This window comes from Plutella xylostella, chromosome 18 (assembly GCF_932276165.1).
Source record: "Plutella xylostella chromosome 18, ilPluXylo3.1, whole genome shotgun sequence".
Lineage (NCBI taxonomy): Eukaryota > Metazoa > Arthropoda > Insecta > Lepidoptera > Plutellidae > Plutella > Plutella xylostella.
This window is the reverse complement of record NC_063998.1, coordinates 4,856,686-4,882,200: the sequence shown is the minus strand read 5'-3', so window position 1 is coordinate 4,882,200 and position 25,515 is coordinate 4,856,686. Positions and strand designations below refer to the sequence as shown.

The 25,515-nt window shown below is 37.6% G+C and overlaps 1 protein-coding gene across 3 annotated transcripts in view; it reads right to left on the bottom strand.

Moving 5' to 3' along the window:
* LOC105391004 (semaphorin-2A) overlaps positions 1 to 25,515 on the bottom strand; it is a 319,874-nt gene that overhangs the window by 24,378 nt on the left and 269,981 nt on the right. For all 3 annotated transcript variants that reach the window (XM_038114079.2, XM_038114080.2, XM_011562409.3), the window contains 4 exons: positions 10,325 to 10,412; positions 9,084 to 9,135; positions 8,682 to 8,744; positions 2,654 to 2,764 (listed from right to left, as the gene is read on the bottom strand). In XM_038114079.2, coding sequence (XP_037970007.1) covers positions 2,654 to 2,764; positions 8,682 to 8,744; positions 9,084 to 9,135; positions 10,325 to 10,412 — 314 coding nt within the window. The remainder of the gene's footprint in view (positions 1 to 2,653; positions 2,765 to 8,681; positions 8,745 to 9,083; positions 9,136 to 10,324; positions 10,413 to 25,515) is intronic.

Below are 25,515 nucleotides of genomic sequence, written 5' to 3'. Positions count from 1 at the left end.
AAGAAAAAACCAGGTACCTGGTACCCTATTGAACTTGAATGGTTTATTGTTATTACTAAGTATTTGAATTTCTAGTGAAGATGTGTTTTTATGGATGTACTAAAACTACAAAATCAGTGAAGATCGATTGGCAATCCGTACCGACCTATAAAATAGATGATGATGTTGTCTGTAATTCGATCCCACTCGCACTCAAACGAGAATCAGACGCTTTTCAATTTAATAGCAAACAATCAATAAACACGGCTTAACGTGCTTTGAACAAACAAGAAAAAATCGACATGTTTTTTTAAAGCCTGCAGCAATTTGTTCAAATGTTATTGGAGAGAGAAGAAACAAATCACTTCGTTTTTTGTTGTCACGCTATCAGCTTTACTTGATTAAAGGGTGCTTTAAAATATATACATTTATACCATTTCAATTCCAGTAATGGAAATTCTTACATATTTAGCAAATGTCGATATGATTTTAGTATTAGAAGGAAGTAGCCACTACATAAAAGATAAAAACTGCAGTAACAGAGTACGTCATTTGTTTCCAATACCTAACCAATCGTAAAAAACCATTTGTAACAGATTTGGTCGATTTCGTGTCGGGTCGTTGCGTCCAAACCACTAGTAGCATTTGCCCTATCAATTGCATACAGACTACCACTATCCAGACGCTTTGTGTTTATGTATTATGTCCTTTATTGCATTCGGATAAGTGATACTCGATGGCACGTATCTATTTGGTAGAAAAGTGATTTCTCTCAATTTTTGAACGCGCCCTAACCCTCGGTGGGGAGTGAAAAGAGCACATAACTCAAATTACAGATCATGGAATGTTCTCAATTGATATTGTTCAACAATATTGAAATGAAATAGTTTCTGTTCAGGGCGTTTTAATTGCCACTGTTTCGAAGATTTGAATGTAATTGAAATGGGCCATAGTGTTTGTATCATTTAGTTTATGGCCATTATTGCAAATTGCATTATTTATCTTCGTTGAAAATATTCTAAACCTTTTAGATTCTTAACTATGTATTTAAAAACTTTACAACTGCTGGAAATATAGTCTTGATTTAATACAGGCACATCTTGTACAACAGCTTCTTTGACTTCATAATTAGGTTCGTTAACTCCGAATAAATTTGATTTTGAACAAATGAAAAGGCATTAGTTAGCTTTAAAACGAATGAAGATACCCTAAAAGTTAATTAATTTTCGCAATTTTCCATTCAATTAAGACAGTTTCAGCGCATTTAAATCTTTAGCTATCTGTGTTTTGACAGGCTTCCCTGCACAAAGGACGCCCAAGTATCGAGAACACATTCAGCGCTCCTCCCCTACAACGTAATATATTTTCAAGTTTCGACTTAAAATGGGATTTATCTCAAATGCTGAAATGTTGCCACAAATACATCATCTGGAGGGAACAGAATGGCGACGCGTAAATACAAGCCACAGAAAAAAATATGAGCGTTACATTGATTTTCAATTGCCCCTAATGCGAATCCATGCTGGGATCATTTATTCGAAAAATTACTTCATTTTACGTGCGGTTGCATGTTTACATAGCACTCCATCTCAAGTTATTCAACATGGCTCGCTTTCAATGTAGTTTATGATGTCATCGGTCGTTTAGCCACCATATCAATCCACTTCCTTATCGGCTATCGGCTGGACACAGTGCGCAGGGGTCGGGAGAGCAAACAGGACGACACATCCCTATTTATGCTACATTTTATGTTCCATAAACACGGCCCATGCATACTTTAAAACCGAAAATTTGCAATCGTATGATAAAGGAGCGAACTTTACGCCTCGACCTAACGTGCGATAAAACGTGTGAAGGGTCAAAATAACCGTCGATACATCATAAAATTATATGAAAGTCAAGTGCAGGGAGCTGAGAAGTGAACAGGCCTCGAGAAATTTATTGCGGTCTGCTTTCGAAGCCTATTGTGGGAGGCCCACTTTATTACTTTTGAAAATAATTTTATGAAAATTACAGTGCCTTATCGCTGTATCGATGGCCTGCTTTACGTATACGCGATATGAAAACGATCCCATAAAAAGATAATGTCTCTTTCATTTATAAATGTTTATTATCGAGTATGTTGGGACGTAAAAATTGTCATTTGGAGCGTGCGCCAGAGCCGAGTCGTTCGGTTAGAAATTTCATCTCTGACGCGGGAAAATCTGTGCCGTCTCTTATAGCGTCGTTCGGATTCACTCTCCGTGAAATTTGTCGCGGTTCCTGAAGGAAGCCGGCGCGTTATAAAAGCTCATGGATGCATCTAAGTGCAGTCGCTGAAATCTTACGATCTCTCGAGCTAAACACACACAATAAAGTGAATGCAACTTTTCTTATTCGGCTTTATTTACAGTGTATCTGTTGCGTCTCTGGCAGGACTCCAAGGCTCATGGCGGATCGGCTGAAGTGGCCGCTCTCTAGATAATAGCCCCATTTGTACAATGTTCTACGGGTCGGATGCCAAAAATGTCTCATTAGGTATGTAGTTCAGGGAATTCTATTACACCCCTACTCAGCAACGGTTGGTTAATGTTAATTTAAGCCGCATACTTACCTATTGATCTGTTCGGTGGGATGTAGACTCTGTTTTAAGGAGCCTCTTAGGGGGTGAATAATGCATGGGGCAGGTACTTACATAGAGCACCCAGTCCTTGGGGCTGTGCGCGTTGGTGCCGCACACGTAGAGGCGCGAGCGCTCCTCGCCCATCGGCTGGATCACGCGGATGTGGTTGCGGCAGTCGAAGTGCTGCAACAGATAAAGATAAAGATAAAGATAAAGATAAAGATAAAGATAAAGATAAAGATAAAGATAAAGATAAAGATAAAGATAAAGATAAAGATAAAGATAAAGATAAAGATAAAGATAAAGATAAAGATAAAGATAAAGATAAAGATAAAGAAACATTTATTCGACACATACGGTATACAACAAATACAATCATCTTTGAGAAAATCCGTTATTGGCCTTATTTTTAGTTTCATATAGTATACATACATACATACATACATATGCTCACGCCTGTCTCCCAGAGGGGTAGGCAGAGACTATGGATCTCCACGTGCCACGATCCTGACATACTTCTTTCGCTTCCTCCACATTCATAAGTATGTAATTTTTCGATTTAATCGCTGTTGATTTTCCAAATAAATGAAATGAAAATGAATGAAATCAATATAAACAAATATAATATATGTATAAATTTATTATGGAAAAAGAGGTACCTCGTTCCGACCATTTAGTTGCGTTCGTAAAACAAAACAATTTCCAACCGAACCAAACAATGTCACCAACGAAATAATTGAACGCAAATGTTGCGGAATGGCTGCAAGCGTCTCTTTTGCAATTCAATTCCCCAAAGTCAATTAATGCGGTAGTGATTTTTACGAAAACATTTACTAATCGATAAACCGGAAAATCATTGTATTGAAAACTCATTGATATATTGCCGCGTGTGTGCGTTTTCAGTACCTCGGGCGGAATTCATTGGCATAATAGTTGGTGCGTACACTCGCCGGCACCGCCGCCGCGGCTGTGATTATGCAAATTTGTGCACGATATAAATATTGAACGAAACATTAATATTCCGAAACGACAGAAAATGCATTGCTCATTTCTGTTGATAAAACAGTGCTTAAATTAACGCTATTCAGTTAATACTTTCATACTATGGATGGGTTTAATGCGATATCAGCTGGAAGCCTGGCATAAGTGTTTCACTTAGCTTATAGCTTCATAAATTTCAGAAGCCGGTTTGTTTGGCGTGGATAAAGTAGTCTCATGATCAGTTACCCTTTTAAATAAAACTAGTAAAATGTTTGGATAGGTAGGTGTAGGTATAACTATACTGTACAAAACATAAAATAAATACGTATATTTGTATCTTTGTAAGGTACAATACCTTAAACCTAGACAGTGATAATGAAACCTAAAGTAACAATGCAATTAAAGTATTTTACGAGAACATACACGTAACAAAAATGAATGAGCAAACATGAAATCACCAGTTACCAGCAGCATACAAACGGCAGAAGTACGTAGTTTCACAGTTTTCCAAATAAGTCGTAACGAGTTTTCAGTTTTAGATTGGTGCGGTCTCTGCGGTTGTTCCCCGGATCGGAACTAATTTTGTGCACGTCATAGAGAGACGCGTCATATCCCGGCGACTGTGAGACAATGTTGCAACTAACAAAAAAGTTTCGAAAATTGTTGACTCTTAAAAACTTTTGTTGTGCATTTTTGATACGTAGATAGTTTAAAATATGCCTTTCGTTATTAAAAACAAAGGATAGTAGTATAATATAGGATTTTATGTATTTGTATCACGGTTTATTAAAATCTATTTATATACACTTTATTGTACACATACACAAGCAAACATAAAAGAGAACAGTTACAAATCAAAACACAAGACGTATACAAAGGCGGGCTTATTGCCAAAAAGCAATTTCTTCCAGCCAACCTACGACTGGGTGAAAGATAAATGACATTAGATCCTTTAACTAACTTGAGTAGGTACAATTAATAATTATCAAACAGAAATTAGCCTATGGTTTAAATCTAAAATTAAATTAACAGTGCATGATTACAACATAAAATAAACATAATATTATAACATATAACTTATATATAAATATATACTACATAAATATAAATATATATACCTATATATCTATTTTACCTGCCAACCTAATGATTCAAAATAGTGATGTCTAACAATAAAATCATATCCTAAGTACCCATATGTTAGTACTAGCTTACTAGCTTTCTCTAGGTTCTTAATAAAACGGAACAAGTCCCTGTAAATCCACGTCAAGGATGCAGATATTCTACCAATTTCCCGTGCACATCTGGCACCGACCCAACATCTCTGAAACCGGGAAAAGTTTATGATCTGGTAACCCTGTCGGTGCACAGCGTGTCAAATATCAATGCAGTGTGGCGAGCTACGGGGATACTACAGCGAATATGTGACAAATATTCGCGGGCCGGTGACGGGGTCCGGGGGCTAGCGACTGTAGCAATGTGTCGCGACTCGCGGTATGGAGCAGAACCAATCATGGTGTGGGTACTGAAAGCTGAATTTAATTAGTAAAATGATTTTACTTGTACCTCCTGTAGGTTGGCTGGTAGAAAATGCTTTTAGCATTAAGTCCACCTTTTGTACACTTATTTCTCATATTTGTGCTATAAAGTATTAAATAAATAAATAAATAAATGTTTGATACATGTATTTCGTATTACTACCAGCATTATGGACGTTTTTGAACGATTACAATGCACTTAGGGTAGGTAAATATCCAGAATCTATATGTGCAGGTTTTGGTATAATTGTATACATCGCTGGATCCGAACCCACGGCCTCACGAATGTGAGCCGATTATTTATCTGTTACACCACCACGACTCCAATATCTAATGGCATATATTTAAGACCTATTCAATAAGAGTGCAAGAGTAAGGTGTAGCACCTAAAATTTATGAAAGTAAAACAGTATGTTTTATTGATAAAGCGAAAAAACACGGATTAATAACTTTTAATTTACTTTAGCTAGTGACTGGGAGTAAATTAACCATAGTGGTGCTTTTGTTTTCCGGGAGGAAAGAACTTGCACACTTCGCACAAACAAGTTTCTCTGACGTTGTTCGAAAGTAATTATCGGATTAATATAGTCGAGAGCGTGGCGCCTGCATAGTGACGGGGAGGAAATGTTCGCACAATCAGTACTAGAGGCACAATTTAGGAAAAGTTTCTTTTAACAGTTCTTTACGGGCCTCGCTCATAACTCCTCTCGGTACTAATGCTTCGATCGCTCCATTCCGTTAATTATTCCGCACTTTGTACGTAAGTAGATTTACGGCGGCTTATCTCGCCTACAGTTCTTCCGCTTCGGAGATTTTCCAGAAGCAACGCCCTGTTTAGAGCAATTCAGACCTGGACTCCTCAGTTAATGGCAATCGATTTCCTTTTATTGAGAAATTAAAGTCGTTTATTTGCATTTTACATTGAAGGAGTCGTGCAACTTTATCGCTTCAATTCGTTAGGCATTAAAACTAGACACATAAAAATGCAAACTCAAAACGCATCATACGCCTTGATGATGTGCACAGGTGATATTTCCTTGAGGTTTTATGCGTCGTCGTGAAAGATGAGGTACGCTGAGTCGTAAAAAGTGAAGGTCTTGCTCGTAAAAAGTAAAACCTGAGATTCTCGCTACATATGAATTTTTCATCAGAATCACCAAAGTTGGATGATTTAGCTTAACTCATATAGACATTTTTCTTAATGTTGTGGTAAAATTGAGAGTAACGGAACGTGGAGAGACACAAATTTTTGCGAACGCGACGAAAAGTGGCTATTATTCCTGCCTTTTTCATGTTACCGAGAAAGTGGAAACTAGTGGAGAAAAACGGAAAACTTTTATTATACCCTTGAAGAGTTGTTCAATCTTTTTCCGAAGAGCATCGACTTGATTTTATAGTGAATTTTGCCTTTTATAAAATAAATGGCGGGTTTAACAGCAAGAGGTTCAACCTAAATATAAATCAATTATAGCAATATGGCTCGGCAGTCTCGTTCTTAATTTCATTAGAGTACTATATCAGGCTCACACAAATCTTATCTTGCACAAGAAGTATATTTATCATACAAAAGTCTTGTAGTTTATGACCCACCGGGAGTAAAAGGCTTTTTTATACAAGGAGTTGATGAAAGTAAATAGGCACCTTTTCTTAAGGTAGTGCTACCGAGGTATTCACTTCTTTAGGTACTCGTAAACTCTCCAATTGTTACCAGCAAAGAAATCTAAGGTATGGGCCATGAGGGCCACGAGATTGTATACGTATATTGCACTCACGTCCAATGAAAAAGTTCCCCTTAGAAAATTTCGACAACAAATACATATATTTTTTTAAACATTTATGTTGCTAATATTCTGATGCAACCTCAGTAAGCTCTTTCTTTTCCGTTTATGAGTAATTTGGTGCTATTGTCACTGGAACTTCTTCATTGCTCACGAGTGTAGAAATCGCTGTTCCTGCGGCCAGAGTAAAGAGTCATATTGTTGGTCTACCTGCTTCTGGTTTACAGCACATTCGCACTTTATGTTCATTTTGCATGAGCCTCGTTCAGTCAGACTTTATGGCTCTCTCATTAGATATTGCTTTAAGACTGGAGCGGATGTTCGTATTGCATCTCCAGTTTTATGACTATCATTTGCTTTGTTTACAAGGATCAGTTACTTTGTTACGTGTCTTAGAAGACAGAATACATGATTGGATATCGGGATGTTAGCAGTAAAACGCAGATTTGATCATTGTACGAGTTTGTGCCCATAAAAGCCAAGTTATTGTTTGAATGTTGGGTATGTTTGTTATTTAGCTTTGATAAACAATAAACGTATAAGATAGAGTATCATATTTCACATACAAAATCAAAGCTAAATACTATCTGCTTCAATTATAAATGTTACTGTTATATTTGTTTACTGACCAACCGAAACCGGACATAAAAGTTTTAAGTTTATTCGTCTATTGTTTATCAGAGTTAATAAAGCCTTTTATATTTATAAAAATATACCTCTTATATATTTATAGTAACTAAGATCTATGGTTAACTATTGTGATTCCATATTGAATCAAAGGTCTTTTCTGCCAAAACACAGCATTTGTAGCCAATTTCCTCAGGGTTAAGTATTGATTAATGGACATTTCCAAGTAGGCATTCTAGTTGGACTCGCCTCAGGGGCGAAAGTGGCGGTAATTGTCGTCTAGCGCCAGACTGATTACACCTCCCAATTAGACCCTTATTAAAACAGCCCTTTCATTTTGCATGTCTGAGCATTTTAACGCTACTTAAAATGATGGTCAGGCTTGATATGGTAAATGGCGATAGGGGTATATGTATAATATTATGTTTATGGTAGCCTAAAAACTCATAGGCATGTATTACTTATCATATTTCTCATTTCAAATTCAGTTTTTTACAAAGATCAAGAAATAGAAGTGAAATATGTATAGGCATATTTTATATAATATGTAGGTAGGTATACTAATAATCTCAGCTAAGTTGGCCGTCTGCGTCCTACGCTCGCATCCCGACGGATCGCGGTCCGGACCGCCGAGAAATAAAACAAATATTGCTTTTACGCTACAACTGTAAATCAAAATTAACGGCTTTAATATAGCAAGGCAGCCGCGGTCTAAGCTCCGCCATGAAATATAACCCCCGCCCGCCTGTTACAGTTAAAAATGGGATTAACGCTTGATAGAAATAGTGCTAGTGGGCAATTTTGCACTGGTTAGTAAGCTCTTATTAAATTTATGCACTAGTTTTTTATGACCGGAATGATAATGAGTGAGTACTGAGTAAAGTTGATTTACTCGCTAGTTTCAATAACAATAATAATCTTTATTTGCACACCGTAAAACATAACTTAAATAACAGAAATGGGAAAAAGTTTCATTAGCATAGAAATAAATAAATAAACGCTGGTTTTTATATCTATACTACTAACAGTATTTTTAAGGAGTTTCTTTTACCATTTCTTCCCCTTAGTGACGGAGCCTTAATATTATGACTATCGACAAATAATTGTAAAATTTTACGTCGAATAAACAACATTTCTATACACTTATGAGTATTGCTAGAGTGTTAAGATTCTTACCTCTGATTTTCCCTTGGAGACGCACTGCGCCACGTTGCTAGGTTCCAAGTTGATGGCGTCCCGCTGGAAACAATATGAAATGTTTTAACACAAACAGTCTATAGTAATTTAACCAGGGAACTGCCAGCATGTACAATATTAGAAGAAAGGTATTATATGGGAAATACGTAATGTTATTTAAATTTGGTCCATACGTAAACACAAATAATACAATCGAGTCAATGAAAAAGTTCCACCCACTCGGTATGTTTTTATGTCACTGAAACTTTTTAATTGCTCGCGATGTAGTTTTTTTGGTATTTATATTTTAAATCCTAATTCTGCCACCGGACCACCCTGATTAGCTGATACATTTTATAACAAAGAATTATAAGGATAATTTAAAAAGAAATCTTAACTTACCTCACAATGTGATGAGGAGATGTTGTTCATGTTCAGTCTATATAACCGGTCCCTGTAAAATGAAATAATAAGCTTAGGCATTTAAGCTCGTATGTATTTCTGTACTATTATTATAGTAGATACGTATTCATAGGACATAATTATTTTTACAGTTCCATCCACGTTATTAACATAATATTAAACTTAACACCAGTGTGGGTGGATTACTAGGCTAAGTTAGTCAAGCTAAGTATCGCCTGACTTACAGTGTACATTAAATTGTACAATGTAACATCGTTAATGTAATCAGGCATAATGAAGGAATCTTAGAAGATCGTTTTATAGCAGAAAAATGCACCTCCGAGCAATATTGTTCGAGGTAATATTCCTTTCGTGTTACAAACGATTGACCCAGATTCAATAAAGGCCTATTATAATGAAGTAATCTGAAACAAAGGGTTAAACATAATTGAGGCGATTTGAACATGGATTCAGACGCGATACAAGCACAAACTGTTCTACTAACAGCCGTTACTTCAAATTCGTGGGGTCTATTTTTTATTTTCTATGTACAGCTCAACATTAGCAGTATTTCCTATACTGTGAAACTGGGATAGCTAGGACCTAGATAAGTGGAAAACCTACATATCTGGGACTCATGCAAACGCACCGGCACTTTACTACCTACTTGATCACCACTGTAAGTGGGATAAATATAATATAGGAATAATAAATATCACTATAAGTAAATAAGTATGGGTTCGAATATGTCTCGCCCTACGAATAAGAAATCCTATTGGAGAGATGTCCTTTATAGAAAATGACTAGTGGGTGACTAACCCGGCCCAGCTGGCCAGTTGCCACTTACAAAAACAATAGAAGCGAAGGCGTGCCAGACAGCTATACAATATGGGATTTACTAGTAATTGAAAGCCTGAAAATTTCGTCCTGTCACTATACATTGTTCGCTTATAAAATAGCTCAATTTATTCTTAGCTTGTCGATGATAACACTGGACTAGGGTTTGTCACTGTTCCAAAGCTGCGTACAGACCGGGCCAACGAACGCCAACGGTTATCCCAACGATGGATATTTATCATACATAATACAGGGCATATTGCAGCAACGAAGGTCAACGAAACCCGTTCCTTGGCGTTCGTTGGGCCGGTCTGTACGCGGCTTTCAAGGAATAGCCAGGCCGCGTTGTTCTATGAGCCAGTCGACTGTGCTTGAAATTTAATCATAATTGGTGATTCACTTACATGGCTCCGACATACAGGGCGTCCCGTTTTGAGTCCATGAAGAACGTCCTGTAGTACAGGGTGCCGCACGTGAACTCGCGAACATGATCTGAAAAGAAACAAAAATAACATACTTAGAATTATGTATTTATAAAATTGTGAATATTCAATTTTTATTTAAAGTTATCCTAAGGAATAATATAAATGCAGTAGTTTCATTGTTTCAGGAATTTCATCATCTTCCAAAATACCTATGGAGTAAGTATATTTTTCATTTCTTAAAATAATGGATAAGCTCATATAACATGTGCAATATCTATCAATTTTCACGGTTAAAACATAATATAACGTCATAAAAATTAAATGCTGTACAAAAAGTTCTGAAAAACGTTTCACAAAGTCGCACTATATAGCGGATTTCAGACATACTAAATTATGAATAACGAATGTAAAGTGGTGTGCGGTGGAAGGGACACGATAATCCGACTAATTCTCGCCATCGAAGTGACGGGAACCGACGTGAAACAAAATAACAACACAGCAGAAGGGTCAATAAAATAAAACGACCGAGTATAAAGGGTCAATCGGTATGTTATTTTGTAAAATGTTTAAGAGAGTTTTTCCAACGTTAGTAGTGGAACTGCATAATATCATGTTTAGAATTTTATTTAAGTACATTAATGATTAAATAAATTAAAACTACTGTTAAAGGGGACTCATATAATATGTATAAAAATATTTGATATAACAAAAGGTAAAAGTAACAAATAAGACAGTTGTTTGTATAACACGAGACATTACATTCACTTCAAAGGGATCAAAAACCGTATGAATAGAGGTCTAATTCTAGATACGTTTGAAAAACAAAAATGTGTGAATTTAGATAATGTATTGTTATATAGTTTACACCAAAGAAAACATAAAAAGTAAACGCGTGTTTCAAGTACAGTCTGTTCGTGTAGATTATCTTGAATTCTTATTTGGTATTTAGTTTAAAACCTTGTGGGAAATAACATCTGATCTGATTAAAGTAGACTGAAAAACGTATGATATCATTATCAGTAGACACTGGGTGGGTGTACATGTGTGTAAATAGGTCTAAATCTTGCCACATCTTTTGTTTGTTTTTATTTTTTTGTTTTCTGTTTGTCTATCTTTTTTACTTGCATGCCTTTTGTAATTATTAGTTTATATATGTTTTGGTGTAGGTATTTAGTTAGTTTTTATGTTTTTTGTAAAGTGTGTGTTTTTATATGGATCTTGATATCCGAAATAAAGAATTATTATTATTATTATTGTACAGCATTTCCAAAACAAGAATATATACCCGATTCGAAACCAGCGCAAAAACAATGAGACATGCAAATGAAATCGAACAACACAGTTGTCATGATAACTTGTTGCCCTCACGTATCTTGGTATTCGTCCATAGAATAATCTCAACATCCTTGCATTGTAACAACAATGTAAACAACTTGAATTCCCAAACTTGCAAATCTACGGCACATACGGCCTGGACTGTCGGAGACAAATCAGAATCACTTTGAGTTGGAACTCTCCGCAGTGGAACTAAATCTAGTGACTGGAGCGTCACGATGCCAGTGCGATATCGGTCTGTATAAAGGACCGCTGTCACATTGTATTGAAGGCAGTAGGATAGCAGCTAGCAGCCCTGTATTTGTAAATAAGAACAGCCCTGCAGGATCCTACTAATACCTACTTTCATCATGACATGATAAGAAGAATACCTATTATTAAATTAGTTTGATTAGTACCTATGTAAATTATTTGATTGATGTTATTGAAGCAAAAGTTTCAATAAGTATTCCTGCTTTCTTAAAAATACATCTTCAGTTGTATCATCCTCGTACCCTTTTCACGACATTCTTCCGTAAGCCGTCTAAAGTGCCGGGCGTAGGTATCCGGCGCAGTACTAGGATCAAGCCCTGCGCTGGCTGGGGATATGCAAATCGACGTCACAGACTCCCGAGTCGGTCCCAGAGGCGTCGCGATTCGCATCAGAATGTACTGGCGACACGCTTGCCAGATCCCATCTCCTGGCTGATCGATGCAGATGTGCTCCCCTTGGCTACAACGTCTAATGTGTAGGTACACTGTATGTGCAGTTTGCACACAGGAGATTTTCCTTTAAGATCACGATTTGGTGGTGCACTAAGACCAAAGTTGGTGCTCTAAGTATTTAGTGACGGGCTAAAAGGATATACAGCATTTGGTAGATATAGATCTAAGAAGTTAATTTATGGGTCTCGTATTATTAGGTATTGGTGAAATAAAACTGTTATACAGCAGAATAATGTAACATGTCTGTTGCGTGTCAGTGATATTCATCACTACACTATGCAATAAATATTTCAAACGACGATATCTAAGAAGTTTTACCGTCGCACATTTATCTTTTAAAAGTATTTCTGAGGCGTGCCTAGAATTAAATAACGATAGATTATCAAGACAATAAAATATAGCTGCGAAAGCTTTTATGTGTATTTATTTAACTTCGTCTAGTCTAGTGTGTACATAAATACATATAATATTATGTACACACATAATGTAATGTTCACGATCGAGACGTACGTGTTTATAGTTCTTTTAAGGTTTTAGATATCTTATTAAGTATGTGTATTTTATCATAGAGATATTATTAGCGATGTTGAAAACAACAGAGCGATTTAAACTGTCATTTTAGATTTTTCCAGACGTCGAAACGATAGCAATAGCAATTTTCTCAATAAAAACTGCTTCTAACGAGTTCGATCGCTACACTGAGTCAACAAAATTTAGCAGGGCGAATATTTCCAAACAAAATTGTCGTGCCTTACATTCACATGACTATTTTATGGCGCGCCGAGATGCGCCGAATATTCGGTCGTATTCTCCCGACGCGGGGCGGCGGCGGCGGCAAGATTCGACACTATGAAATACATATTTCAAAGCCTCACCGGTGACGCTCGCGCTATCTTTCATCGCAGCCGTACTCGCACAGTAGTGGTGCATTTTTCATAATTCAATCTCCTATGTGTACAATAAACCTCACAGTAACAGACTCGCCCGCAGAACACCATTTTTATGCAAATCATTTGAGGCTTCCAGCCGTAATTCGACAAAAGCCCCACCTGAAAGCTTCATGCAGAACTGCGGCTAGCGTATGCAAGACCAATTCCCACTACCATTCCTACCTTTCATTACGCTATCACTTTCAAAGAGTAGAGTCAGTCCGTTCCAAATTAGAACCCACCTAGATTCCCGATTCTCTGTGCCAGTTGTTGTATAGTATTCACTAAGGGGCGCCGCAGACGTAAGGCCGGTCACAGAACGGAAGTACAATTAGGGCAGCCGGTTGCGTTGGTCGGTAATAAGCAAAACTACAATTACTGGTGGTATATCTTGATGCGGGCGGGCGCAGGCGCCGCACGCGACGGCACGACACGGCTCTGCGGCGCACACGGATAGATTAAACATACGCTGCAAGATAACCGAAATTACTATGGGATGCTTTAATTATCGCAGGTTACTACATGTAGATTAGGTAACTTGATCGATTCGCATTCATTGCCTCTTTCCTATTGTGCTAACAGCAAACTAAAAGGTTTGCCCAACTGTCAAATTCTCATGTAACCTCTCCTGTTATTAGTTTTATAATACAGTCACCTACCGCTACCGTTAAATCCGCTGTAATGTTTGTATGCGAACGGTAACTATCTTCAAACTATAAGTTCCTTACTTAGTTTTGAGGTAGCATGTTATCTGCAAGCATGCTATATACATTATATTAACTAAGTACTTATATATATAAACCTTCGCTAGCACAGCCAGCCACTCGAGTCACGGCCTGGTTATTTAGGAAATATACGCAAAGTGGATTTAAACCTACTCTATTTGCTATCAGCGATAGCTTTGTTTAACATTGAAAGCTTCACACACATTACAACACACACACTTATAACAAATGTACACACCGTAGGTATTACATTCCGTGGCCCACAATTACCATCAATCTACGTGTCAGTCAAAACAAATACGTAAGTACGTACACAATTTTGAACTAACAATAGAAGAACGTCAATCACACGCGAGCTGTGTAAGTTATAGCCGAAACTTCGCTTGTCGTGTTCCCTTTCACGTGATCCTAACGAAGGCGACTTCATTCGCCTTTTTATTTTATCGCATGACGCCTGTTACATTGTTTGGGCCCCACTGTTAGCTTGTAAAACTGTCGTACATGGAATACGTAGGGTTGGTCATCGCATTTGTGTGCCATAGATTATACAACCAAAAGAGAGTTTTGATACATTGTCCAGTTGCAAAGAAGAAGACATTTGACAATAATTATACTGGTTTTCCTGTATCTCCTGTAGGTTGGCTAGTGGAAAATACTTTTAACATTAGTTAAGTCAACCTTTGTACACTTACATATTGTACTATTATAATATTTGTGCAATAAATAAAAAAAACAATGAGCCTCATCTACACGAGTCCTAAATAAACTCAAAATATATGGATAGACGTTATCCCCTTATTTCCAACCAAATAACTAAAGTACCTACTGAATACATGAAGCAAGGACTAAAGTTTAAGCCTGCTGCGGTGGTAGCTGTTCGCTCGCGGTGGACTGTGATAAGTTAGCGTTTGGCTTCCAGCTGCGTCCAGCCCATAACAAGCGAAGCCATGCGAGACGCACGCCCAAAAGATCCTATCGCATATTTTGGTCAAGGATAGTTTCGACCAAGCACGGGATTACTGTGTCGCTATTTATAACAATTTGTTAGCAAGTATTAAGCCGGGTTTTAGGTTTATTATTTTCATTTTGTACAGTAAATGGGACCCTTGTTGAGTTGAGACTGATTGTTATTTATGCAAATTTTGTGTTAGTTTAGTGGAGGTTTTTAAGCTAATCAATTAGTAGATTAATTACTGAAATAAAGTGTTTTTTTATAGAAAACCAACCAAAATATAATATATTACTAAGCCTTTTTTGTAAATCACAGAGTTATACGGCCTACAGCAGCACAGCTGCATCTTTAAATCTGTAGTTGTCATACTTTGTCAGAATACAAAGACAAAGATCGATCTGTTAAAGTTCATTCGTACAGCTGAGCGATAACCTAACCATCTAAGAAAATCTCCAAAAATATGTCAAAATTTCACGGTCAAGTCCACCTTCCACTCAATCAATCAACAGTAACACAGCACAAGTACGCGCAACAACTCCCATACATCAATCGTATTAAACGAGTGACAGCTCTCGTTTACATCGACGGCTTCGCTCGCGCGGGCGGCGCTTTGCCCCAGCCTTTACCGGTGATGGATTATGCGACGATTATTGTTGACACATTTTTGTACAGTACTTTGTAAGTACGCAAATTGAGTAACTTATTATGGAAAGCTCAGTTGGAGTAAGTCTTTCGATATTTTTAGCCGTCTGCTGGGGTAGATCTATCTATCTTAATTTAACGCGATATTTATTTTGACACTTATTTCACTGTCTACATTATTATGTACTTCGATTTCCAGTGGTTTGTAGGTATACACTTTTGTTTGTTAGTGTACACTTTTGTAGTACTTACTTAATTATATCTACTAAACCTCTTAATATTTACTTAATTATTTATTGAAAACTACATATATGTACTAAGAGCAGCAGGCAATAATTAATTACACTAACTTTAACTGCGACGTCAAAACAGCTGAAATACATCACTGTTCCGGAAGGCAGGGAATTTGAAAATATCGCAGTACACGGCCTGATTAGATTACAAACACACAATTGGCCTTACATGAAACTTTCACCCATTAGGTGACTGAATAGCTTTGAGCGAAGGGAGAATATAGTTCTTATATCGCTGTTGTTAAGGGTTTTATTAGAGCGGCTTAGTTGAGCTACGCGTATTGCCTATACAAAGCCAGAAATTGGATTAAATTGGTATGGGTTTCTGAAACGCGTAAGCTTGTTTGCTTTTGTGCGGCTACTGTTTGTAAAACTCGATTACAAAAAAGAGGCGTTATAAGTTTGTGTGTAAACATATTATGTCTACGCAGTTATTTAAACTCGGCTTTTATGGGTATTTAAACTAGGGGTAACATTTACCATGGTTAAAAAAAAAACAAATAGGAAATTGGTCCAACCGTTTGGGAGCTACGCCACCGCAGACATAAACACATACATACAGATACACTATCCGTGTAAACTGTAAACTTACAAAACCTCTCTTTTTGTCCGGGGTTAAAAGAGTAGTCATAAACCAGCAGCAGTTAATAGCCAGCACTTGTTTCGCTTCTCCACCGGGTGTATAAAGTAGTGTTGTCTCATTAGTGCTCACACCGGCGGCGGCGGCGGCGTCGGTGAGCCGACTTACGCGATGCGATGAGTCCGCTTATGAGATTTCAGTCACGAGTCAACTGAATGAAGCGGCGCGGAGTTGCCACTACGTATAGCGGAGGTACAGGGCCTCTAGTATGGGTCTTGTAATTTAAGAAATACGAAAACAGTTTAGGTTTTTTCTGTCATCTGCGTACCTCCTTCCTTCCATCCTCTGGATTTGGTAAATGAATTTTAATAACAACTTCAATACCTTAATTTAGATGTATCCTATGACCTATCTATATTTCCAACATTTATGTGTCACAACTTAAACAAACTGAAATTAGACTCGGTACTCTACTTTCTACTGAAATTGTATACAACGTACCCACTCTACCTTCTCTACACTTCGTCAGAAGCTGAGTTGAAGTGAAGCACGGAGTTTACCGAGTTAATCCCAACACGTGTAAAGATAATGTACCGACCGACAGAACTATCCAAGTCTAGCTCAACTCAACTGAGTTATAGATCGAACTTTGCCGCACGAGTTGCAAAAATGCGCGCTCCGATAAATATTAAACCAAACTTTTAAATGGAAATATATTTATTATGTTGTAATTCACTCATTTATTATCATATCCGGATAGTACCTACTAATTTCAAATAGGTAATCTCTGATGGGACAGGTCGAACTTCATTTCTGCATAATTAATCCCTTTTGGATAAAACTGAGCAATGTTAACCAGAGATAATAGTTATAATTTCATGTTATTTAGTGCCTAGCTTATAATTTGGACCTAAGAAAAGGTTACAGGTATAAAGTAGGTAAGATGTGAGAAAATGCTACGAATATTTTCGTAGAGCAAAAGTTCGTAGCACCACTGTAGCACGTAGCCTCGTAGGCTTGGCAACGAAACTGCTACGCACGAAGCGTAGCAGATTTATCTGTTGGTAAAAACACTGTAATCGAAGAAAGTGGTTTCAATAAGATCTATTGCGCTGTTGTAAGTTTCACAACCAGGATATATGTAACATTCTTAAAATATACTATAAATTAGGTTAATCATTATAATGGACGTACATATTTAATAAAATATATTAAAAATCTTCATGAAAGTGATGTAGTAAAAAGGATTCAGTATTGAGAAGTAAAAGTAGCGAATTTCAACTTTAATGCGATTAAACGGCTGCCATAAAAATGCAGAGAGTGAGATTACTCTGGATCGTAATAAAGTATTAAAGCTGGAACTCCATCCGACATCACCCTACATTTTATAGCATTTTGTATGTGCTTTTATTTTTTCTTAATCGGGAAACTTTATTTTCTGCAGCCAGGCGGTAAAATGACAAAATACGTTTCCGTATTAAGCCCACTTGGTTTTATCTGCTCTTGAACATAAAGTGTCGTCCAAATTAATATTATTTTATGTGTGTTACTTTATGTCTCTTTCTATTTGGTGTTATAATTAGGTACGTATAAGTATTGTTAACTAGTTAGGTACTCTTTACTTGATGAGTTGTTTTTTATGTCAGTTCGATTTTTTTAGATAAAGGTTTATTTGTTATTTGTTTACATATATAAATGGACTATTTCAAACTAATTTGGAATTTATTTGGATACTATGACGTTCTTTGGGACCGGGCTACATGATTTAAGTCGCCTATGTACCTAAGAGTATGTAGTTTACAGATGGATTTGTATTATTCTCTGATGCTATGAGTTTTTTTTCGTAAAAAAATATTATAATAATTTTGACCACTATTTACCTAGTATTTATATAGTATCACCAGTATATTAGATTAATTACCTATCTATTTCTCTTTCTCAATATATGTAAATTAATATTGGTGTCTAAGCCAAATAAAGTTTTTCTTTCTTTCTTTCTTTCTATAAAACTTCGCAAGGTAACGAGCGGTAATCCCACGAGTGACGGTAGACGTGAGCCGCAGCCGTCTACAAGTTTAAAATTAAACACAACTAGTCAACTAGTTCTCATAAGTGAGGATGAAATCTCAGGGTGATATTAATTACCGGCAGCAGACATCTGCCTGTTTAATATACGCGCAGACGTGTCACAGCCTGTACGTACGAATCATCCTGTACATTTAATGGACGGAGAAAACGGTGTAACCGTCAAGTGTTTATATGTTAAATATATAACTTATATATTTTACATATTTCAGAAATTTATTTGTGCTTTTATAATGTGCAAGTTATTGTTGCCTCATAAGTTCATTATATGTGGAGAAGGTATGATGCTAGTAATCTTATTTTCGTCATAACTTCTTATCATCTACATTATTTAATTACCAAGTTACCTGAAATGTCTAAGCTACATTTAAATAGAATATAAGCTTCGTTTTATGATTAAAGTAGAAAAAATAATTGAAAATATAATAAATCATTATTATACCGTGCTAAAGTTTAAATGGCATAAAACTGTACCACAAAACCACAAAAACAGAATCGCAATGTTCACACTGACCACAAAACTAAACGGATCCCAAATTGAAAGCAAAATAAAATTAAAAGAGCAAAAATATCAAAAATAGCAGCGGAAATAAACAAAAGCTATCTGCGATAAAGATTAAAGAACTCCAAATGAAATGATCGAAACTCGCGGTAGGGATTCAATTTAAATTCACTGAAAAATTGTTCAGTTGAAAAGCTTCGTAACGCACTAGTAACAGTTCGCTCCCGTTTATGGAAAACTTCAGTGATTTCAAAAGTGCTCCGCATTATTCAATCGGCTGCCTCCACAAAGTTGTTATTAGTACGAACCAAATAATAGAGATTTTCGTTTGAGCAGTCCAACGAAAGCGGAATAAACTGTTGCTAATGAAATTTGTAACTGTTTCAGGTACTCTTGTGCTCAGCCGGCGGAAGAAGTTTTTTGTTACCATGCTTTGTGTTCAAGCTTTGGCTAGTTTAACGAGTACTTAAACCTGCCCCGTAAATTTAATAACATAGCCATATTTATTTCCCAACAACAATAATAAACACTAAAGTTTTGTTCTGCTATTTCTTTCAGAGTGAAAAGAGTAAAACTTTGCTTAAACTATCAAAACCTGAAGAAGAAGTATTGACCGCAGAAAAAGTTGAACGAGCAAGATACAGTCGCGACGACAGTCAGTCATTGTAATCCTTTTGGCATTCATCTTCGACAGACACGGAAAGGCTCTCCGCGCGAACTAATTCCGAATGCACCTCGAATCGTAAAAGAAGTCGTAAAGAAGCGTCCCCTCGGCCGGTGCAGGAATCAGGGAACAAATAGTTGATTTCTTATTGGCTTCCGCCCAGGCTCAGATTGAAAATTCGCCATAAAGACATTGGAACACGCCTGCCTGGATTAAAGGGGAAACTAATAAAGAAAACTTCTGCGACACCGTATTTTTAGCGAAAGCACTCTTAAAACTTCTAAACCTTTATTAGGTTTGCCGAATGGTAATAGTTTTTCGGAATGTTTTTCTTCTTCTCTCGAAAGCTTTCGTTTTGAGCCGTTTTACGTTAAAACTTTACTGCTGAAGAGAATTTACTCGGGACGAAGACGTTACTTAGTCTTGGTGCTTGTCAATAAAATATATTAGTTAAACAAGAAGAAGAATTTCCAACAATTGTCAAAATTGAAAAAGAAAACCTCTTTTGATAATTGAACACAAATCTCATAAATGTAATAGCTTTCAGCGAATGATGAAAAGCCAGTGAAGTCGACGCCGAGTGCGGCAGAAAATTATGAAAAAGCATGACAACAAGATAGTGAAACGAAAGACGAGATAATGAAGACAAAATACAGCAATAAACATGGCAGGAGACCGCCGCGCGACGAGTGCGAGGCTCAAAATGTGGAACAGGGTAATGTGAATTTAATTTACATAAATTATTTGTCGAAACGATGTGATAGACGGCGGCGGCGGGGAGGGCGGGGGCGGCGCGGGGCGCGGGGCACGCCTGTTTACTCAACACGTTCGCAATCTGCCTATCGGGATTAATTTCCTCGACGCCTTTAAAAATTAAAGCGCTAGTGGCTAATGAGTTTCGCTTACTAGAGCACTTAGGTTAATTCCGCGAAACTTGCGGTGCGCTAATGAGAATTTTCAGTTCATTGACGCAACTGTAATAAAATTTCGCGAGTTGTAAACTTTACCCGGAAGCTTTAGTCCCATAATTTCACACGTCCCGTCTCATCGCCCGGAATATTTCGGTGTATAAAATTTTATTACGGACATTACCCTCTTACCCTGTTCAGTCTATAAACACTTTCAGTTTTGCGAGGGCGGCACTGTTCTTGCCTTATTTCCCTCTAATGCCACATTCGCGTCTTAATAATGGAAGGTATTAAGTTCCGGACGCGCGCATTGTTTGATTTTCAATCTTTTGAGATCACAGATTCACCCACCCCACTAATAGGGTGCCTCCAAATGGAGTTTTTGAAACACTACACCCGTTCACGATATAATCTTTATTGAAAATGTATTAAAGGCAGATGTCTTGTATTATAGCTGTTACGGATTTCAAAAGTTTTGGTATATGTATAAATAATTCCGTGGCAAATTCTTGAGCAAATGGCTCATGACAATTAAACTAACATAATAAAGCCTCACTGCCTCTCACCTCAGCGCTTAGCAAAACTTAATAGCTGTCAACAAATCGTAAACTAATTTCGCTGACTAGGCAAGCCGCTAGACGTGACATGTGTCAGCAAAATATCCGAACGCTTAACATTTATCACCAAGTGTAATATGTATGCATAATAAAGGCCTGATTATGGTTTTAGACGCGATTATATTTCGATAAACAATTGAGAATCGCTTGACGCTCGCAGATGGTTGTCGGGAGTAGTTGAGGAGAGTCGCAACAGTGTAATCGCTGTATTCGCCACGCGGGCACGCGCCGTCCCCCCTGATCTCAACAGAACTATGATGGAAAAGATATGGCTACTTAAGGATATAATGTATGTTTTGTCAGCATCATCGTTCAATTTGAAACTTAAAGAACAGGTATATAAATCAAGTAATCCAGTAGGTTACTAGCTTTGTTTCAGTCAAAATAAATATAACTTAGTTTATAATGCTGATTGCATTGGGTTCAATTATAGATAGGTATTAATTAAATTTATTAATATTTTATATAATAGCAGAAATTAATGTCATCATTTTGTTACGAATTTGCTAGAATTGAATCGTTAATCTCTAAACTCTCGAAGTGACTCATCCTTATTTAGGGCATCTGTTTGGGTATTCCGCGTCAGAAGCGCGCGGTTCGACGCAGAATCTCCGTTATTGATACCACCGGTGTCGACTGTCGGCTTCATATTGCAGAATATTGCTACCTGTTTGTCTTGCATCGTCTATAATATTGGCTAAGGTATTGTCATCTTTATTGTTATACTTTTTCCTTATTGCTTCTTCTCGACATCTCTCGCCAGAATTGCCAGCTTCACCTGTTTCATGGCTGTGACTGGGGTGAGTGGCGTCGTTTGAATGGGACGGCTTCTTTCCAATATGTACGGTTTACGGATGTTCGACTTCTAGTTATCTTTTTGTTCAAGTAGTTGATTTAGGAGACCGTTTATTTAAGAGGCAAATGGGAATCACACTTTAGAATGTTTAAAAATTTAAAATGTTTGTTTGTATTACTTAAGTACTTTGCGAATATCAAGAGACTATCTTTAGGTAATAAAAATATAAGTAAAAAACAATGTATCTTTTCTAGCATATAAATTATTTGTGCTAACAATCATTAATGTCCAATATCCATACATTTGAAATAAATAATTGACGAATTTAAGTAAATACTGTTGCAAGATTTTACACGTCAACACATCAAACACACAATTTAGTTAATACGAAAAAGGGGAAAAACCATTTGAGAGTAGGTAGCTGTCGATGTACTCTCAGAAAATTATTTAAATAAAATGTAGAGTGAGCCGGCGAGCTGCGTAAACTTCAATCAGCCGATCCGCCTCCGCGCCTCCAGCAGCTAGAACTAAATTAATGGCGAAAAGAAATTCAATTTCCTATTACAAATCACAAACTACGACCAGGAAAATCCTAACGCCATGCCCCAAAACACTTTATTGCCTCCAATAACGTTAACTTACAGAGATTATGTCCATTCGACCAAAACACCAAATCCGAGCGGCCGAATTTTTCCGACGGCAATCACACCCCGAAACTGCTTTATTGAAAAATATAATAAATATTTCAATGCCAATAGGAGCACGGGAGGGTCTCAGGTAAATCTTCGCACCTCTTGTAGCTACGCCTCGTGACAGCTTCGGACCGGAGAAATATTTGGGGGCATCCACCGTGGAATCCTATTGCAGTTTATGCCCACTGGGCCGGACAAAGTTTATAGGGAGGTCGAGCCGTGTTGATTCTCTTATTGCCGCGTGAAATCAATAAGAAGCGTGACGAAGCGAATTTTTTCAACAGATTTATATCGGAAATCATGCAAACACTCATCATGTTTATTTCTCTCGCAATTCATGTGTATTAAAAAATAAATATCTCTGGAGAGCAAATTCAATCGTCCGAAGTTTGCACTGCGTATAATTATTCTGAATACGTTATTGAGGCATCAACCCGCGCCGATACTCCGCAATAAGTCACGGCTCCTCGGGGAGCGGCTCCACCTCCCTGACACTGTTCATAATTGAAAATTTAAATTTGTTTAGGACAGCGCAGGGTTCCTAATTTGATTTCGGCGACGGCGCGACGCTCGCGCGCAATCGGAAAGCAATAACAATAAATATTCAACGCAACTTGAGGTGGATCTCCATTTGTTCCCACAATCGTGGGCTGATTGCGTTACAGCGACCGCACTCGCTGGGATGTTGTTATGTGCTGCATCAGCAGCGAAATAATCGAGTTTGTTAAATTAACTAACCAGAGAGAGGATTCCACGGGATCACCATAATCACACATCACATTCGCGATCGTGCATTCGTCTCGCTTGCACGCGCTCTCAGAACATCACCACATATTATACTCGTTTATTCTAAGTCAGAGGTTGTCAACATTTTCGACTACAACACTATTTCGAGAAAATGCCTAAAGCTTGTGTTCCTGCCAACTGCGCTACCTGTGCTGATAATGTCGGGCATGGTCCGGACTGTTCTAGCTGCAAGTCGAGATACCATTTCTCCTGCGCTGGAATTAGTGAGCGAGGATATGACCGACTTGGAACCGGTAAAGCGACCTGGATATGCTCATCATGCCGGGACAAGCAGGTGAAGCCGCCTACCGATCTCGACACTACCTGGACGTCCACGGCTGAACCGAAGCAAACGGCGGGTAAGGAAGACATGTTGTTGCAGATGTCTCAGCAGATGGATGTTATCCTGAAAAAGCTTGACTCTGTTTCTTCCATTGAAGCGGACATTAAGCAGATGAAAGGGGATATCATGGTACTTAACAGTAACCTCAGTAAGAGTATCGAAGAATTAACCCATAGGATCTCTGATGTGGAAAACCGCGTCACGGAGGTGGAACAGCTACGCAGCGAAGTGAACGAGTTGCGAAAGACTGTCGCCGACCTGACTGAGGACAACAGTAGGAATGAGCAATGGGTGAGAAAATCAAACATCCAAATTAATGGTGTGCCGCAGAAGCAGGGTGAAAACCTCATTTCTATTTTGAGCAGATTGGCAGATTATTGCAATTTTTCTCTGAAACCGGATACCGATATCGACTTCATAACCCGAATCGCGACCAAAAACGATACCGATGTAAAGCGTCCGAAACCAATTATCGTTAAATTTCAAGCGAGATATAAGAAGGACGATTTTCTGGCTGCTCTCCGGAAAATGAAAGGTATTAAATGTTCCGATATTGGCTTTGTTGGGGTTGATGATAGAATATATGCGAATGACCATCTATCAACAAAAAATAGATACCTTTTGCAGCAGGCGAAAGCCAAAGTTAAGGCCAAGAATTACGCTTTCTGCTGGGTTCGTAATTGCACTGTAATGGTTCGACGCAACGAAAAATCACCAATAATTTATATAACGTCATCCGATGCTTTAAAAAAAATTACATAAGTGCTAACTATATTTTTAAAATGTTGTTGTTACCTCTCGCTATTGCATTTGTTACATGTTATTGCTATTTGTACAAAAGGTTGCAAACCCCTGCCTTGCTTTTGTGCGCAAATTGTAATGGTACGAACACTACTGATAACGCACCTCATTTTATTGTAAGTCTTGCACAGCGCGCTTTAAAGGTGATTTTTATTCGGGCTTGTTTTTTCTATTCATTCGACAGACTAACTTGTTTTGCGGCAGCGAGCGGTCACGCGCTAACATTGCCTTCTGTCTCATTGAATGAGTTTGTTTGTCCGATAAATATTATTTTTCTCAATGCGTATTCAATTTTGATGATTGGACTATTGTTCCTCTTTAACTTTAATGATCCAGACTATCGTTTGAGAACTATAATAAAGAGCTATAGGATAATATTAAGGATTATTCTTTATTTAATTGAAGCTAAAAATATTTATTTCTTTTTTAAATTCTCACTGGCCCACTGTGTTAAGTCGGGTGTGATGATTTTGTTTCTAAGCATCTGGTTTTTATTAATGATGGCATATTTATTTAAAGTAATTTTATTTATTCAATGTAGTCATGGCAGCGCTTAGTGTTTTTTACCAAAATGTTCGTGGATTACGAACAAAAACAAACACATTCCTAAAAAATGTTTCAAGTGAGACATATGATTTAATATGCGTCAGTGAGTCATGGCTGCTACCTGGCATATTTGATAGCGAGTTAGTAGATTCACGCTACAGTGTATACCGAACAGACCGGGACTATGTGGGTAGGAACATGTCGCTCGGCGGCGGGACGCTGGTGGCCGTGCGGCGCGCGCTCGCGGCCGACTCGCGCGACGTGCGCGC